Raw genomic sequence first — 16,941 nt, forward strand, 5'->3', positions numbered from 1 at the left:
GGAAAGGCTGGGTGGGGGCACAGCACAGAGGGGGAAAGGCTGGGGGGCACGGAGAGGGAAAGGCTGGGTGGGGGCACAGCACAGAGGGGGAAAGGCTGGGGGGCACGGAGAGGGAAAGGCTGGGTGGGGGCACAGCACAGAGGGGGAAAGGCTGGGTGGGGGCACAGCACAGAGGGGGAAAGGCTGGGGGGCATGGAGAGGGAAAGGCTGGGTGGGGGCACAGCACAGAGGGGGAAAGGCTAGGGGGGCACGGAGAGGGAAAGGCTGGGTGGGGGCACAGCACAGAGGGGGAAAGGCTAGGGGGGCACGGAGGGGGATAGGCTGGGTGGGGGCACAGCACAGAGGGGGAAAGGCTAGGGGGGCACGGAGGGGGATAGGCTGGGTGGGGGCACAGCACAGAGGGGGAAAGGCTAGGGGGGCACGGAGGGGGAAAGGCTGGGTGGGGGCACAGCACAGAGGGGGAAAGGCTGGGGGGCATGGAGAGGGAAAGGCTGGGTGGGGGCACAGCACAGAGGGGGAAAGGCTAGGGGGGCACGGAGGGGGATAGGCTGGGTGGGGGCACAGCACAGAGGGGGAAAGGCTAGGGGGGCACGGAGGGGGATAGGCTGTGTGGGGCACGGTGTGGCAGAGGCGGGAAATTCAGCCCCTTTGACGAGCTGCAAGGAGGTCCGGAAGGCTGCAGCCTGGGGAATACTCCAGTTATAACCATGATTTTGTTGTGAGAATCGAACAGCGTAGTTTGAAGTTATTTCTCAGGAGAGGTTGGAGCCGGAAGGGTCTGTATCCCTGAGGGTTGGAAACTTTGCCAAAACCACTTAGTACTGAGGACACTTATTGTTTCAAGTAACGAGAAGCCTGGACACAGGGTGGATTCCAGAGCTGCTAAGTTCAGAGGCTCGACAAGGGCATCAAAGACCCGCTTTTCAGTCCATCTGCCCTCAGGCTGGCAGGCCTCATGGTCACAAGGCGGCTGCCTGGGCTCTGGACATTACAGACGGGCCCAGCAGTGACAGGAACGGGAAACGCGGTCTTTTCCTTGTGTCTCCTTTTAAGAGAGGGAAGCCATATCTAGATAACCCCTGCAGGGTCCCCTCAGGCCTCCTTCCTAAACCAGTCCTGGGAGGTCCCTGTGAGCCACGACTGCCAGGACTGAGTCCTGATGCCAGCGCAAGCCCAGGTGACCGGCATTGTAGACAGCGCAGGGGTTAGAATGTGGACTGTGGAGAATGTGGGGGACACTCTCCTGTTGCCGCGGCCACCACAGACACATTTGGGTGCTGAGGGAGTGAGGCCGCGGGGGCTGGGAAGGGACCTGTACATGGGGGACAGCAGGCGAAGGTCACTCGGGAACCAGCCCAGCTCTGAGGCTGCAGGCAGGTTGGAAAGGGAGCTCAGTGGTGACCCCCGTGGCCTGCAGAGCTCTGTGTACGAGAGCCGGCGGGTCACAGACCCCGAACACCAGGACCCGGACAATGCGGAGCTGGGACCGGAGGACCCGGAAGAGGAGCTTCCCCCCGAGGAGGTGGCCGGGGAGGAGTTCTCAGAGACCCTGGATCCCAAAGAGGCTCTTTCTGAGTTGGAGAGAGTTCTGGACAAGGACTTAGAGGAGGACATTCCTGAAATCAGGTGGGCACCGCGGAGCGGCCCTGCCCGGGCGCGGTGGGGTAGGGCAGCAGCCCCCTGGGCACAGGCCCCTGGACGTGCGAAAGCGTTGTTCCCGGCCGCTGGCCTGGCTCGCCGAGGGGCCCAGGCTGCCGAGTCAGCCTAGGTGTGGGCCTGGTCAGCTGGCGGCCAGCACCCCTCACTGGGCCCTGAGACAAACACCAGCACATGCTCCCCTAGCCAGTGGCAGGAGGTGGAGTAAACAGCGCTGAGTTTGGAGTCAGGCAGACTGAGTTCAGGCGCCCAGAGTTCACAGTTTAACAAGTGATGACCTCAAGTCAGACAGCGAGAAAAAGAAATGGGAAAAAAAAGCCTCCCAACTCAAAAGCTGAAACAATTCTAAGCACCACAGGTGGCTGAAACATTTTAAATGGTCGGGAGGAACACGTTCAGGGTGAACGAACGCTTCAGCGAATCGGCACTGGGGGCAGTGATTCTGGGCGAGTGTCCGCAGCAAGGCGCGCGCTCTACCTACCTCTGGAACTTGGCTCCTGCCCTCCCTGCAGTGTGGTCCCGGCCCACGCCCACACCCAGGTGCTCCCTTCTCACCGTGGTCTCCGTGCTGCCCAAGAACAAAGCAGCGGCCCTGTCCTCACGGGGCCGTGCTAGCCTGCAGAGAAAACGGCAGTAGTGTGAGGGGCTCCCGGGGAGGACACGGGAGCCAAGAGCTGCGACAGGGCAGACGTCCTGACGTTTGGCATCTTCGCCTGCTGCCTGTGTCCCTCCCACGGTCTGTGAGCTTTCTGGGAGGCAGGCGCTGCTCTCTTTAGAGGCTGGTGGCCCCTCTGGGGCCTGGCATACAGTAGGTACTAGATAAATGTTTGTGAGATGGGCAAACATTATCTTAGAACTCACTGAAACAGCCCCACCAGGTGGGAGCTGGTCTCATGTCCAATTCACAGAGGAGGCGGCTGAGGGCCTGGGGAGCCGGGTGCCCTGGCCAGGGTCTTCCATCCAGCCAGCAGTGGAGCTGCGGTTTGGTCCAGGCCTTCGTGGTGCCAAAGTCCTCCCCCAGAGACCCTTCTCAGGAAAGGAGAGGCGGGTGGGCAGGGCGCTCGAGCAAGACCTACGCTTCTCTGGGCCCCCAAACGCGTCGGGGCGAGAAAGCAGCTCCAACTTCAACATGGAATTCTCCCAAAGCCGGCTGTCCATCAGCCAGAAGTTCCCCAGCACCATCATGGCCAAAGCAAGGAGGAAGAGGCGGCGGAGGAGGCTCGTGGAGCTGGCAGAGCCCAAGATAAACTGGCAAGTCCTGAGAGACAGGTGAGGACAGGCCAGACCAACCATGGCCTCGTGGGGGCAGCGCTGGGGCTTCCTCTGTCCCCTTCCCGGGCTCCTCCTGTCCCCACTGCTCGGCTCCCCTCCCACAACCGCCACCACATCCAGCAAACTTAGGGTAGACGGGGTTGGCCAGTTAAGGAGGTGGCCAGACGCCGGGACTGGCTAGGGAACTGCGGCCCTCGGTGGCCCTCTGGGCGGTGGCCAAAGGAGAGTGAGGAGTTTGGGAGCAAACGGGAGACCCAGGGCAAAAGGCAGTGGGGGCTCGGACCCTGTCTCCTCGCAGGAAGGGATGCTGTGGTAAGGGGTATGCCTGGATTTTCCCATGCAAGATGAGCTTACGGTTCTGTCTCTACTGGTAAGTCCAGGGCTGTCTCCTCCATCTGCCTATGCCGGGGGACACGTGTCAGGTTCCGGGGAGCCCCTCCACTTGAGCCACCCTCTTCTCTCTAGGGAGGCGGATGGGGAGGGCTCCTCAGATGTGGGGCTCTCCACCCTTGTGCTTTGGACTCGGGCAATCGGCTGGGACCTGGGTCTGCTCCCAGGAGATGGCCCTGGGCCCTCTTCTGAGCTATGCTTTTCCCCAGCTACCTCCCTCTCTGGACATCAGCCTTGCTCACAACAATCCACACGTCCCGGTGGCCCCCTCCCTCCTACCCCCTCTTCCAGCAACTCCACACCCGCCGTTGGCCACCCTCCCGGCAGAGACCCAGGCTTGTTTCCGGGCAGGGCCAGGGCTCTCTGCCTCCCCTGCCCTGAGCTGCTCACTTATTCCAGGCCCTCTGTGTACTGGACCGAGCGGTTCCTTGAGGACACCACCCTCACCATCACAGTGCCCGGTAGGTGGAGCCCGTGCCTGCTGAGACCCCTGCCTCCGGCTGCTGGCCTCCAGGGAACCTGCCCCACCCCATCCAGATACTTCTGGCCTCCCTTGCCCCATATCCTGGGAGCCTCTGTCCTCTCCACTGGAGTCTGTCCCCTGAGGAGCCTGAGCTGAGACTGGTCCTGGGGGTGAGGGTTGTGGGGAACACGCTCCAGGACAGGGCCAAATCGGGGCAAGAATTTACAAGAAGACCCCCGGCTTTCCCTTCCACAATGATTTCCATGCTTTTCTTGAGAGGAATTTGGTATTGAGGTATCATAGATGCCTTCAAATGAGACACTTCGAGAGTTCCCCATAGAGGAGAGTAATAGTCCAGTTCTCTCCTGTGCTGTTCCTGACTTTAGACCCACAGTCATCACTAGGCCCCCGGAAACCCCAGGCTTGTACTAACTTCAGAACAAAACCCATTTTCCCAGATCTGTACTGAGCCCCATTGAGGAGCCACGGGGCTGAGCTGCCATTCCAGCCCTGCCACTCCCATCCCGTGTCCGAGCAAGGACCTTCAGGCCTCTGAGCCCATTGTCCCTAAATCAGGGACAGCAAGTCTTCTCTCTGCAGGGTGTCTGGTCCCCAGCTGTCTCTGCCCACAGTTTTTCCAATTCGGCCTCCTGCCCAAGCTCGTGAAAAGCTGAATTCCGCATGCAGAGCCCCTGGGAACTGCAGGGTGTTTACGCTGGGGTTCACCGACTCCGTTTCCCGTTTTGCGCAGCAGTGTCCCGCCGAGTGGAGGAACTGTCTCGGCCCAGGAGATTCTACCTGGAATATTACAACAACAACAGGTGCGGGAAGGAGGGGAGGAGGACTGGGTGCCTACTCGGAGGGCAGAGTTTGGCAGAAATGCCTTATTCTCCCCTGACAGGATGCGGCGTGGCGAAGGGTCCAGGTCCTAGCTCTAGGCAGCCTGTGTTCAGATGGGGCTGGCCCGCTTCCCAGCCCACGTCCCCAGCAGGCTGCTGGGCCTCTTGCAACCGCATTGCCAGCTGTGGAATGCTGGTGGTGGAGGTCACCCGTGAAAGGGGCTTTACACAGTGCCTGACACAGTGCGTGCTCAGATGTTGTTATCACCATTGTGACTGTATTTTGTTTACTTGAAAAAGGTAGAAATTGTAAGACATATTATTTTATGTACAAAATTCTTTATCACTTAGAGCCCCCGTGCTTGTTAAAAGTGATACTGAGTTATTTCGACACAACATATCGTTACCCATCTTTATGCACTGTATGAAGGAAAGCACAGCTGAAAGAGACAGCAGAAGTGTGTCCAACTGTTTTGAACCACTTCTGACACAGAGACGATGATGTGGGTGTTGCACACACTGGTCCACACCGGCATCTGTGCGCTTTTTAACGCCAAATCATATTGTAACCTGAAGACAATTTAAATTGCAATTAAACTTAACTCCTGTAGAAGCAGCAGTGCACATCACGTGAACAGCTACATCTGAGCACACACAGAGGCAGCCAGATGTGGCCATGACACTTCCGCCATCTGGCTGGCAGCACTTGTAAGCAGCATCCCAACCTCGGACCTGTTCCAGTGTGGAGACCCTTAGAATCAGTGAAATGTGGCTTTATTTCTGGGCAGAGGCATAGCTGAGACCTGATTTTAGAAGGCGCAGCCCCGCGAGCTCAGCTGTACTTCGCTTTCCCCAGCTTTGCATGACAACCTCAGGACAAACACTTTCTTCCCTTGGGTCCAAGTCCTCACCCCAGGCTCTTGATGATGGGGGTGTGTGGAGAAGGCCTGGGAGGAGCTGCCATCCCAGAAGGGAATGGGGGAAGGCCTGGGCCTGAGGGTGGACGTTGCACACTGAGCAGAGACAGCCCTGGGAAACGGTAGCTCTGTGCTTGAGAACTCTATGAATCCCTGCTTGGAGACGCTTTCAAAACCCACCACTACCCCAGAAACAGAGGAGCTAGGAAAGACAGACAGACAGACACACACACACACCTGGGAAAGACAGACACACACACACACCCCTCCCCGGGCCGAGCTGCTGGTCTGAAATGGGGACCTCCCTCAGGACTACTCCTGTCTGGCCCATTCCTCGGTCCTGCCTGGAATACCGAGCGACGAGTCGCCTGAAGGAACTGGCCGCCCCGAAGATTCGTGACAACATCTGGAGCGTGCCCATGTCTGAGGTGGGTGCCCCGTGACCCCGCGACTCACCCACGCCGGGCGGGAGGGACCGGGCAGAGGAAAGAGGCTTTGCCTCTGGGAGTCGGGGGAGGAGGGGAAGCGGCACAGGCGGCGGCCTTGGTTTGGGAGCAGCTTTGCTTGGATCGCTCCCTGTCTTCAGATTTGCCCGGGGGTCATCCTTCCCTGCGTTTCAGCCCGGGGTGGATCCCAGAGCTTCCAGCTCACACTCGGGAATTAGAACAATCTTATCTCAGGTGTTCAGAAAGCGCTCAGTCCACTTCGCATGGAGACTCTCATCTCTTCCCCAGCTCAGGCCGGACACCCAGCCGCTCGCAGCCACTGACCTGCTCTCCCCCTGCACCTTTTGCTTTTCCGAAAAGTGGCAGAAAAGGAACCCCGCGGACTTGACCCGGCTTCTGCCGCCCCCGCCGTGCATGTGACTCTTGCGTGGGTCGGTAGTTTATTCCTTGTCATCAATTTGCCAATCCAGGCGCCCACTGAAGGGAATTTGGGTGGCTTCCAGTTTGCAGCTGTTACAATAAAGCTGCCACGAACACCTGTATGCAGCTTTTTGTGGAAGTGTAAGAATCGGGATTTCTCAGTTACTGGGCATATCTAACTTTTTAAAAAAACTGACCAACAGTTGTCCAAAGTGGCGGCGCCATCTTGCTTTCTCTGGGTGGGGAGTGACCTCAGGCGCGCCCCATCCTGGCCATCATCCTGCCTTCTCTGGGTTGGGAGTGGGAGCTCAGGCGCGCCCGTCCTGGCCGCCATCTTGCATTCTTCGGCCTGGGAGTGAGCTCAGGCACGCCCCATCCTGGCCACCATCTTGCCTTCTCTGGGCGGGAAATGGGAGCTCAGGCGCGCCCCATCCTGGCCGCCATCTTGCATTCTTCGGCCTGGGAGTGAGCTCAGGCACGCCCCATCCTGGCCACCATCTTGCCTTCTCTGGGCGGGAAGTGGGAGCTCAGGCGTGCCCCATCCTGGTCGCCATCTTGCATTCTTCGGGCTAGGAGTGAGCTCAGGCGCGCCCCATCCTGGCCACCATCTTGCCTTCTCTGGGTTCGGAGTGGCACCTCAGGCGTGCCCCGTCTTGGCCGCCATCTTGCATTCTTCAGGTGAAGATTGAGCCCAGGTGCGTCTCAACCTGGCCGCCATTTTGCATTTTCCAGACAGGGATTGAGCTCAGGCGCTCACCATCTTGGTTGCCATCTTGCCTTCTCTGGTGGGGAGTGGGAGCTCCTGCGCACCCCATCCTGGCGGCCATCTTGCATTATTCGGGCGAGGATTGAGCCCAAGTGCTCCCCATCCTGGCCGCCATCTTGCATTCTGTGGGAGGGGATTGCACTCAGGCGCGCTGCGTCCTGGCCGCCATCTTGCATTCCCCCGGTGGGGAGCAGGAGCTCACGTGCGCCCCATCCTGGCCGCCATCTTGCATTCTGTGGGAGGGGATTGCACTCAGGCGCGCTGCGTCCTGGCCGCCATCTTGCATTCCCCTGGTGGGGAGCGGGAGCTCACGTGCACCCCATCCTGGCCGCCATCTTGCCTTTTTCCGGCGGTGAGTGCGCCCCATCCTGTCCGCCATCTTGCATTCCCTGGGCGAGGATTGAGCTCAGGCGCTCCCCCTCCTGGCTGCCATCTTGCTTTCTCCAGGCGGGGAGTGAGCTCAGGTGCTCTGCGTCCTAGCCACCATCTTGTCTTCTCCGGCCAGGGAATGAGCTCAGGCGCCCTCCATCCTGTCCGCCATCTTGCATTCTCTGGGCGAGGATTGAGCTCAGGCGCTCCCCCTCCTGGCTGCCATCTTGCCTTTTCTCAGCAGTGAGTGACCTCAGGTGCACCCCATCCTGGCCACCATCTTGCCTTTTACGGGCGGTGAGTGAGCTCTGGTACCCCCCCATCCTGGCCGCCATCTTGCATTCTCTGGGCAAGGATTGAGCTCAGGTGCGCCCCATCCTGGCCGCCATCTTGCATTCTCCAGGTGGGGGGTGAGCTCAGGCGCTCCACGTCCTAGCCGCCATCTTGTCTTCTCCGGGCAGGGAATGAGCTCAGGCGCTCTCCATCCTGGCCGCTATCTTGCATTCTGTGGGCGGGGAGTGGGAGCTCAGGCGCTCCCCATCCTGGTCGCAGTCTTGCCTTCAGCGGTGAGTGAGCTCAGGCGCGCCCCATCCTGGTCGCCATCTTGTGTTCTCCCGGCGGTGAGTGAGCTCGGGTCAGGCGCTCGCCATCCTGGTCGCCGTCTTGCATTCTCCCGGCGGTGAGTGAGCTCAGGCGCTCCGCGTCCTAGCCACCATCTTGTCTTCTCCAGGCAGGGAATGAGCTCAGGCGCCCTCCGTGTTGCCGCCATCTTGCGTTCTCCAGGCGGAGAGTGAGCTGAGGTGCCCTCCATCCTGGCTGCTGTCTTGCATTCTCTGGGCGGGGAGTGGGAGCTCAGGCGCTCCCCATCCTGGTCGCTGTCTTGCCTTCAGCGGTGAGTGAGCTCAGGCGCGCCCCATCCTGGTCGCCGTCTTGCATTCTCCCGGCGGTGAGTGAGCTCAGGCGCGCCCCGTGCTAGCCGCCATCTTGTCTTCTCCAGGCAGGGAATGAGCTCAGGCGCTCTCCATTGGGGCCGCCGTCTTGCGTTCTCCAGGCGAGGAGTGAGCTCGGGTCAGGCGCTCGCCATCCTGGCCGCCATCTTGCGTTCTCCAGGCGGGGAGTGAGCTCGGGTCAGGCGCTCGCCATCCTGGTCGCCGTCTTGCATTCTCCGGGCGGTGAGTGAGCTCAGGCGCTCGGCGTCCTAGCCGCCATCTTGTCTTCTCCAGGCAGGGAATGAGCTCAGGCGCCCTCCGTGTTGCCGCCATCTTGCGTTCTCCAGGAGGAGAGTGAGCTGAGGTGCCCTCCATCCTGGCCGCTGTCTTGCATTCTCTGGGCGGGGAGTGGGAGCTCAGGCGCTCCCCATTCGGGCCGCCATCTTGCCTTCCGCGGTGAGTGAGTTCAGGTCAGGCGCTCCCCATCCTGGCCGCCGTCTTGCGTTCTCCAGGCGGGAGTGAGCTCAGACGACTGGCCAGCACCCTGTGTTGCCGGCTTGCTTGTTGGTTGGTTCATCTGACTATTCCTAAACATTTTGTCCGTTTCTGGCGTGGTATTAACTTCCGTTTCCCTCCCTGTGTGTGGTCGTGTCTTCTCCTCTGTGGTTTGTCACACCCCACTTGGGAAATGTTTAAAGTCACACCATCTCCCCCATAAAACCTCAGTAGGGATTTCTAACAGACAAGGACGTTTTCAAACGTGATCCTGGTAACGCTGATCACACTAACAAGTGAACAGTGATTCCTTGATACCAACATGCGCGGTTCACGTTCCCTTTCCCACTGATCTCCAGGACGGCTTTCTGCGGTGGGTTTGGACGGATCGGGGGCTGCGCCTCCATCCCTGGAGCTCCTTAAAGGCAGGACGGAGTCTCCACCTCAGCAGCCGGTCCAGAGCTGTGTGCACGGAGGCCTTGGGCTGGTGGGAAGAGAGGAGGGAGGGAGCAGGGAGACGGATCATTGCGTGGGAGCTTAAATTGTAAACACCACGATATCTTTGCTGATAGATGTGTCTGTGATTTTTATGGGGGAGCAATTTCAAGAAGAAAGGGACTGAAATTTCACAGTGACCTTCGGGGGTGGTTTCATTTCATCCTCTGCCTCCACGCAGGCTCCAGACGGTTAGGACGAGCCAACAATCACAGACTCTCAGGTAGCGCTCCAAGAACGGACAGACAGGAGCATCTAGGCAGGCGTGGGTCGGACGCCTCCTCTTCCCTTTTAAGGAAGAAAACATTTCAGCAGCTGCCCCCCTTCCTTACCTCCCTCCCCAGAGGCATCAGGAATGGCCAGTTCCTCTTCCAGCCAAGCATAAGTGGGAGACGTGTGAAGTGGTCCTTTGCCTACTCCTTAGTTATTTTGCAGGCGGACTCCTACACACGTGTACGGGAGCCAGCTGGTAAAGGGGAACAGAATGCCTATGAGGAGAGGGGAGGGAAACCGGCTCCAGGTTAAGGATGTCCAAGTGCTGCCCAGTACTCAGTCTCTGCCTAGGCTGGTGCAAATTATCAAAGAACACACTTTCAGTGAACTGTGAGTTTTCTGGAAAATGCCAAGAATGTGTGTGGAGATGGAGTCTTGCTATGTTGTCCAGGCTGGTCTTGAACTTACGTGATCCTCCCACCTCCACCTCCCAAAGTGCTGCCACTGCGCCGGCCACTGTTGAGAATTTTGATCTGCGGAGCGAGTGTGCCAGGTTTCTGGGTGAAACGTCTGCAAGGTCTCCTACCTCGGCCAGTGCTGCCCCACTGCCCACCCAATCCCCTAGGTCGTGTTTCGTGGTTTCGTGAACATAAATGACTTCTGTCTTGCCTTCCCTCATTACTGTTTTCTAGAGCAATGCGTGCCGATTTATGGAGAAAAAATGGTCTAACTGCTGGGTTGCCTTCTCTTGAGAACATGCTGCAGTCAGCTTGTGCAGCCCCCAGCGGTCGGGCGCCGGGCTCTTTCTGGGGTGTGTGCGTGGTAACTAAGCTGCAGGGAACATCCCTGCACCCACTTCTTCGGGTCAGGTGCAGGAGTCCCTGTATGTGGCAGTCACCAAGCCTGTGCATGTTCGGCTGAACCTAGTAGACGAATTGCTCCCTGAGCTGCCTGTACTAATTTACTCTCCCTCCAGTAATGCATGCGAGTCTCTCACCAGGGCTTGATAATGTCAGACTTTTTCATTGTTGTCAAATTTGTGAGCATGGAGTGATATTTTGTTGTTTTAATTTACATTTGTCAACAATTGTTGACATTACATTGATCAAAAGACAGGATTATTGACCATTTAGGGTTCATCTCCTGTATCATTTGCTCAGCCCTTTTGGCTTTTTTTTGGTTATTGATTTGAAGGCGCTCTTTATACATGATAGTTACTAATCCTTTGATGAATACATTAAAAACCAGCTTCTTCCCAGGCTGTCTTGTGTCTCTTAGTGTTGCTCCTGGGGTCCTTTTGCTCCAGGGCCCAGGAGGAATCATGGACTGTTTTATGTAATCCTTCTATTTCTCTTTCCAGGTGTCCCAGGTATCCAGGGCAGCCCAAATGGCAGTCCCCAGCTCACGGATCCTCCAGTTGTCAAAGCCAAAGGCCCCAGCCACCCTGTTGGAAGAGTGGGACCCCATGCCGAAACCCAAGCCACATGCGTCAGACTATAACCGCCTCCTTCACTTGGCCAGTAAGTAGGTGCCTCAGGCTAGGCGCCTCCTGATGTCCTGTCCAAATCCCAGGGGACACCTTATACCTCTGCCTAGAGCGGGCAGAGGGAAGCTCTCCCCCAGGAAAGAGAAGCAGAAATCACAGGGACGTGTGGTCTGGAAGCAGAGGGTGTTGTCTGAGAGGGTTTTCTAGCAGGAAAAGAAGGTGTAGAAGAGAAAATCAGGGTGCAGTGCAGGGGCCAGAGAGCCACGCTAAGGAACAAAGGCAGCTTTAAAATGGGTGTTGAGCTGGGCGCGGTGGCTCAAGCCTGTAATCCCAACACTTTTGGAGGCCGAGACGGGCGGATCACGAGGTCAGGAGATCAAGACCATCCTGGCTAACCCGGTGAAACCCCATCTATACTAAAAAATACAAAAACCTAGCTGGGCGAGGTGGCGGACGCCTGTAGTCCCAGCTACTCGGGAGGCTGAGGCAGGAGAATGGCAGGAACCCGGGAGGCGGAGCTTGCAGTGAGCTGAGATCGCGCCACTGCACTCCAGCCTGGGGGAAAGAGCGAGACTCCGTCTCAAAAAAAAAAAAAAAAAAAAAAAAAAAATGGGTGTTGGCCTGACTCCTTTCCTGTCCTTTAAAACAAATTGAATAACCATTTTCCTCAACGACAAGGGTAATGTGTGTGAATTGCCAGAGAAGTTGCTTGGCCATTTATGTTTACTCTTCTATATCGTTTTCCCAGGCTCCTGTTGCCTGGTGTTTTGGGGTTGTAGATTAGGAGCAGCTCTTTATATAAGATGGTTACTAATCCTTTATTGAACACATTGCACGATGACTTCTTCCCAGTCTGTATCTTGTGTTTTAACTTCGCTTATGTGGCCTTTTCTTTGTTTGTTCATTCATGAAAGAATTTTTATCCATTCTCTTGATATTTGTGAAATGATATGAATGGAAACAGATGAGTGTTGATGCAGCACTGCCTTACACCATCCTGCACACACTTGCGCTTACCACACACACAGTGAGTATAAACATCAATACACTGGTACACGCACGCACTTACGCTTACCACAAACACACACGGTGAATACAGACATCAATACACTGGTACACATATGCACGTATACATCCATCCATGTTTCAAATGTATATATAAATATCCATGTGTGCATGTGTGTGTGTATGTGCGTGTGTGTGCATGTGTGAGAATGACGGAGGGTTGAGGCTTCTACCCACTCATAGTTGGGACCACCGTGTTTTTTTTTTTTTGAGATGGAGTCTTGCTCTGTCACCCAGGCTGGAGTACAGTGGCGAGATCTTGGCTCACTGCAACCTCTGCCTCTCGGGTTCAAGCAATTCTCCTGCTTCAGCCTCCCAAGTAGCTGGGACTACAAGCGCCTGCCATCACTCCTGGCTAATTTTTGTATTTTTAGTAGAGATGGGGTTTCACCATGTTGGCTAGGCTAGTCTTGAACTCCTGACCTCATGATCCACCTGCCTTGGCCTCCCAAAGTGCTGGGATTACAGGTGTGAGCCACCACGCCTGGCCAAGGGACCAGCTTTTTTTTTTTTTTTTTGAGATAGAGTCTCGCTATCTTGCCCAGGCTGGAGTGCAGTGGCACAATCTCGGCTCACTGCAACCTCCGCCTCCCGGGTTCAAGTGATTCTCCTGTCTCAGCCTCCCGAGTAGCTGGGACTACAGGTGCAGGACACCACATCCGGCTAATTTTTGTATTTTTAGTAGAGACGGGGTTTCACCATCTTGGCCAGGATGGTCTCGATCTGACCTCGTGATCCGCCCGCCTTGGCCTCCCAAAGTGCTGGGATTACAGGCATGAGCCACCACGCCTGGCCAGGAACCAGCATTTTTAAAACGTGAAGCAGACGAGCAAATGAAGTGCACTGAACTATGTGGGGTAAGAGTGAGTGTGTGGCAGTTTCTCTGTGTGTGCTCACACTTGCTATGTGGTGGGGATAAGAGCGGGTGTGTGGCTGTGCTGTTCTCTGTGTGTGCTCACACTTGCTATGTGGTGGGGATAAGAGCGGGTGTGTGGCTGTGCTGTTTCTCTGTGTGTGCTCAGACCTGCTGTGTGGCGGGGGTAAGAGCGGGTGTGTGGCTGTGCTGTTTGTGTGTGCTCACACCTGCTGTGTGGTGGGGATAAGAGCGGGTGTGTGGCTGTGCTGTTTGTGTGTGCTCACACCTGCTGTGTGGTGGGGATAAGAGCGGGTGTGTGGCTGTGCTGTTTCTCTGTGTGTGCTCACACCTGCTATGTGGGGGATAAGAGCGGGTGTGTGGCTGTGCTGTTTGTGTGTGCTCACACTTGCTGTGTGGTGGGGATAAGAGCGGGTGTGTGGCTGTGCTGTTTCTCTGTGTGTGCTCACACCTGCTATGTGGGCTCAGTCGCTGCTGCTAGAGAGTGCTGGAAACTCAACAGAGTTTCAAAGCCCAGATGCCTACTAAATTCTCACAAAGGAGTTCCAAGAAGGCTAGGTTCTGGGCATGGTTCTCCCAGCCCCTTTAGGGCCACCAAGGCCTCACTGCTTGGCCCCCTTACCTTGCACAAGGGCATGTGCCAGACAGAGCCAGCATCCACCCAGAAGGTGCAGAAGAGACAATTAGGGTGCAGAGCCAGGGCCAGAGCAACACTCATACCTGCCTCAGTGTATAGTTGTTTATATTCGCCACGTGTGTGTGTGGTGAGCGCGGGTGTGTGCAGGGCAGTCTAAGGCAGTGCTGCATCTGCAGTTTCCACTCAGGCGGCCTTGCCCAGCCGCGTGTCACGTGGAGTTCTGCCTGCCTAGTGGAAGACACTCCACGCTCTTTTCCTCAGGGGCCTCTTCACAGAGGCAGGGCTGGTCTGCCAAGAAGTGGGTGGCCCTTATCCATTTGCACAGAGGTTCCATGCAAAGAGGGATCTGGAAAGAAGGTGGGAGCTTCCCCGGAAATCAAAGGCCCCGAAGCCCCAAGAGACAAGGTGGAGGACAGCTCTGGCTGCTATGGCAGACTTGGTGGCCACATCCCTTCCTAGTCTCCAAGCAGTCTGCTGCAGCTCCCTGCTGTTAAGGAAGGGGTGGGGGAGAGATGGTGAGGAGGGGGTACCCGGAGGAGGGGACCACGAGTGCCTGAGGAGCAGCCACCAGGGGGAAAGACATGACACCAGCCAGGGAGAGGAGACGCCTCCTGCCCAGACCCACCTGCCGCCATGACATGAGCAGGTGGGGGTGTGGAACCAGGGTCACCTGGGTTGGCAGCAGAGTGAGGAGACTTGAGCGCTCTTGGCTGTGGCCCCCTGAGTCCCCCTTTCAGGTACCTGTGGCCATTTTTTTTTTTTTTAGAGATGGGGTCTTGCTGTGTTGCTCAGTCTGGCCTCAAACTCCAGGGCTCAAGTGATTCTCCTGCCTCCGCCTGCAAGATTGCTGGAATGACAGGCACGTGCCATTGAGCGTGGCTGCCTGTGGCCATTTGAAATATTTTTTTCTTTACAATTCACCCTGTTTTTAAGTGTAGATTTCATAGCTGGGTGTGGCAGTGCCTGACTGTAGCCCCAGCTACTTGGGAGGCTGAGGCGGGAGGATCGCTGGAACCCAGAAGGTTCAAGTCAGGTGGAGGCTGTAGTGAGCTGTGATCCTGCTCCAGCCTGGGAGACACAGCAAGACCCTGCCTCAAAATAAAATCAAATGGGGCCAGGTGCGGTGGCTCACGCCTGTAATCCCAGCACTTTGGGAGGGTGAGGTGGGCGGATTGCCTGAGGTCAGGAGTTCAAGACCAGCCTGGCCAATATGGTGAAACCCTGTCTCTACTAAAAATACAAAAAATTAGCTGGGCATGGTGTCCTGTGCCTGTGATCCCAGCTACTCGGGAGGCTGAGGCAGGAGAATCGCTTGAACCCGGGGAGCGGAGGTTGCAGTGAGTGGAGATCCCACCACTGTACTCCAGCCTGGGCGACAGAGCAAGACTGTGTCTCAAAATAAAATAAAGTAATAAAGTAAAAAAAAAGATGAAACAAAATTAAAAAAAATAGGCCAGGCGCAGTGGCTCACACCTGTAATCCTAGCCTTTTGGGAGGCTGAGGTGGGCGGATCGCCTGAGGTCAGGAGTTCAAGACCAGCCTGGCCAATATGGTGAAACCCCGTCTCTACTAAAAATAGAAAGATTAGTTGGGTGTGGTGGTGCACGTCTGTAGTCCCAGCTACTCAGGAGGCTGAGGCAGGAGAATTGCTTGACCCCAGGAGGCGGAGGTTGCAGTGAGCCGAGATCACAACACTGCACTCCAGGCTGGGCAACAGAGCAAGACTCTGTCTCAAAATAAATAAATACATAAATAAATAAATAAAAATAAAAAATGTGTTTCAGTGGCTTTTAGTACAGTCACAGGGTTATGCAACCACCACCACAGTCAATTTTAGAACTTTTTTATGCCTTCAGAGGGCAGCCCCGTCCCTATCAGCTGTCACTCCCCATTCCCATCCCCCAGCCCCTGGCACCCACACGTTCACTTGCAGACTCTGGATTGGCCTGTCCCGGACATTCGTACAAATGGAATCACACACTGTGTGTCCTTTCGTGTCTCTCGCCTCTCGCAGGACGTGATGTCCTCAAGGCTCAGCCACACTGTAGCCGGTGCTAGAGCCGTGCTCCTTTTCTTGGCTGAGTCATATTCCACTCTCTGAGTGGACTACATTTTCATCCTCAATTCCTGTGCTGATGAGCAGGCCATCTGATCATGGGAGTTTTTTTTCTTTTCTTTCTTTTTTTTTTTTTTTGAGATGACATCTTGCTCTGTCGCCCAGGCTGAAGTGCAGTGGCACCATCTGGGCTCACTGCAACCTCTGCCTCCTGAGTTCAAGCCATCCTCATGCCTCAGCCTCCCGAGTAGCTGGGACTACAGAGACGCACCACCACGCTTGGCCAATTTTTGTATTTTTAGTAGAGGTGAGGTTTCATCATGTTGACCAGGCTGGTCTCAAACTTCTGACCTCAGGTGATCTGCCGGCCTCAGCCTTCCACAGTGCTGGGATTCCAGGCGTGAGCCCCCATGCCCAGCCTGAATGTAGAACTTTGAGGTTTGAGCTTCAGTGCTGTCCTTCTCTTCTGTTCCCTCTAGGGCCCAAAGCTCAGTCGGACAAGTGTGTTCCTGACCGAGATCCTCGCTGGGCGGTGCTGGATGTCACCAAGAAGGTGGTGGCCAGCCCCCGGATCATCTCCCTGGCCCAGCCCAAAGTGCGCAAGTGCCTCAACGAGGGCCACAACCCCTATTCCATCTCCCCGGCCTCCCTGGTGGCCCAGGCGTCCCCTCGCCTCTATGAGCTTGCCACCCCCAAAAGCATCACCAGAAAAGTGTGATCAGCCCAGGCCTGGCCTCTAAGACCTCCGCTCCCAGTAAACACCCTCAGGCACCCTAAACCTGTGTATGTGATTATTCTGAGCTTTTTGGCCTGGAGAAGGGAGGGTGGGCCAGAAGGCCAAAAGAAGGATGAGGAGGACAATAATATTTATTTTTTCATCCAACCTGCGATTTGTCTAGCTGTTTATTTTCCGAGTCACTTTCATTGACCATCTCGAGTGCCCTCTGAATCTCTTCAATCCAGACTTGCTCGTCCACTCCTCCTGAGGGCCCACAGGACCGTCAGAGTCGGAATGATAGCCACTGTCACACCAGCTGACACCTGTTACACAACTTATGGATCTTTACAGTGACCTAATGATGGAGGGATTATCATTGTCCCCATTCCTCAGATGTGGAGACTGAGGCTCAAATAGGTTAGGAAAAGACCCACA

At 56.3% G+C, this 16,941-nt stretch overlaps 1 protein-coding gene across 6 annotated transcripts; it reads left to right on the plus strand.

Annotated features, from left to right (window-relative positions):
* The first annotated feature begins 1,257 nt into the window (after nucleotides 1–1,257).
* On the plus strand, nucleotides 1,258–16,671 carry THEG (theg spermatid protein). 6 transcript variants are annotated; one of them, XM_050771172.1, is made up of 9 exons: nucleotides 1,258–1,626; nucleotides 2,803–2,925; nucleotides 3,227–3,298; nucleotides 3,718–3,779; nucleotides 4,533–4,602; nucleotides 5,848–5,965; nucleotides 11,031–11,190; nucleotides 16,268–16,412; nucleotides 16,447–16,671. In XM_050771172.1, exons 1-9 carry the CDS (start codon nucleotides 1,319–1,321, stop codon nucleotides 16,526–16,528), a joined length of 1,140 nt encoding a protein of 379 aa, XP_050627129.1. In that variant the 5' UTR covers nucleotides 1,258–1,318; the 3' UTR covers nucleotides 16,529–16,671. The 6 variants fall into 6 exon arrangements, with proteins under 6 accessions (XP_050627129.1, XP_050627125.1, XP_050627126.1 ...); XM_050771168.1 differs by having other exon boundaries at nucleotides 16,268–16,671; XM_050771169.1 differs by having other exon boundaries at nucleotides 4,536–4,602; nucleotides 16,268–16,671.
* Nucleotides 16,672–16,941: the final 270 nt, after the last annotated feature.

This window comes from Macaca thibetana, chromosome 19 (genome assembly GCF_024542745.1).
Source record: "Macaca thibetana thibetana isolate TM-01 chromosome 19, ASM2454274v1, whole genome shotgun sequence".
NCBI lineage: Eukaryota > Metazoa > Chordata > Mammalia > Primates > Cercopithecidae > Macaca > Macaca thibetana.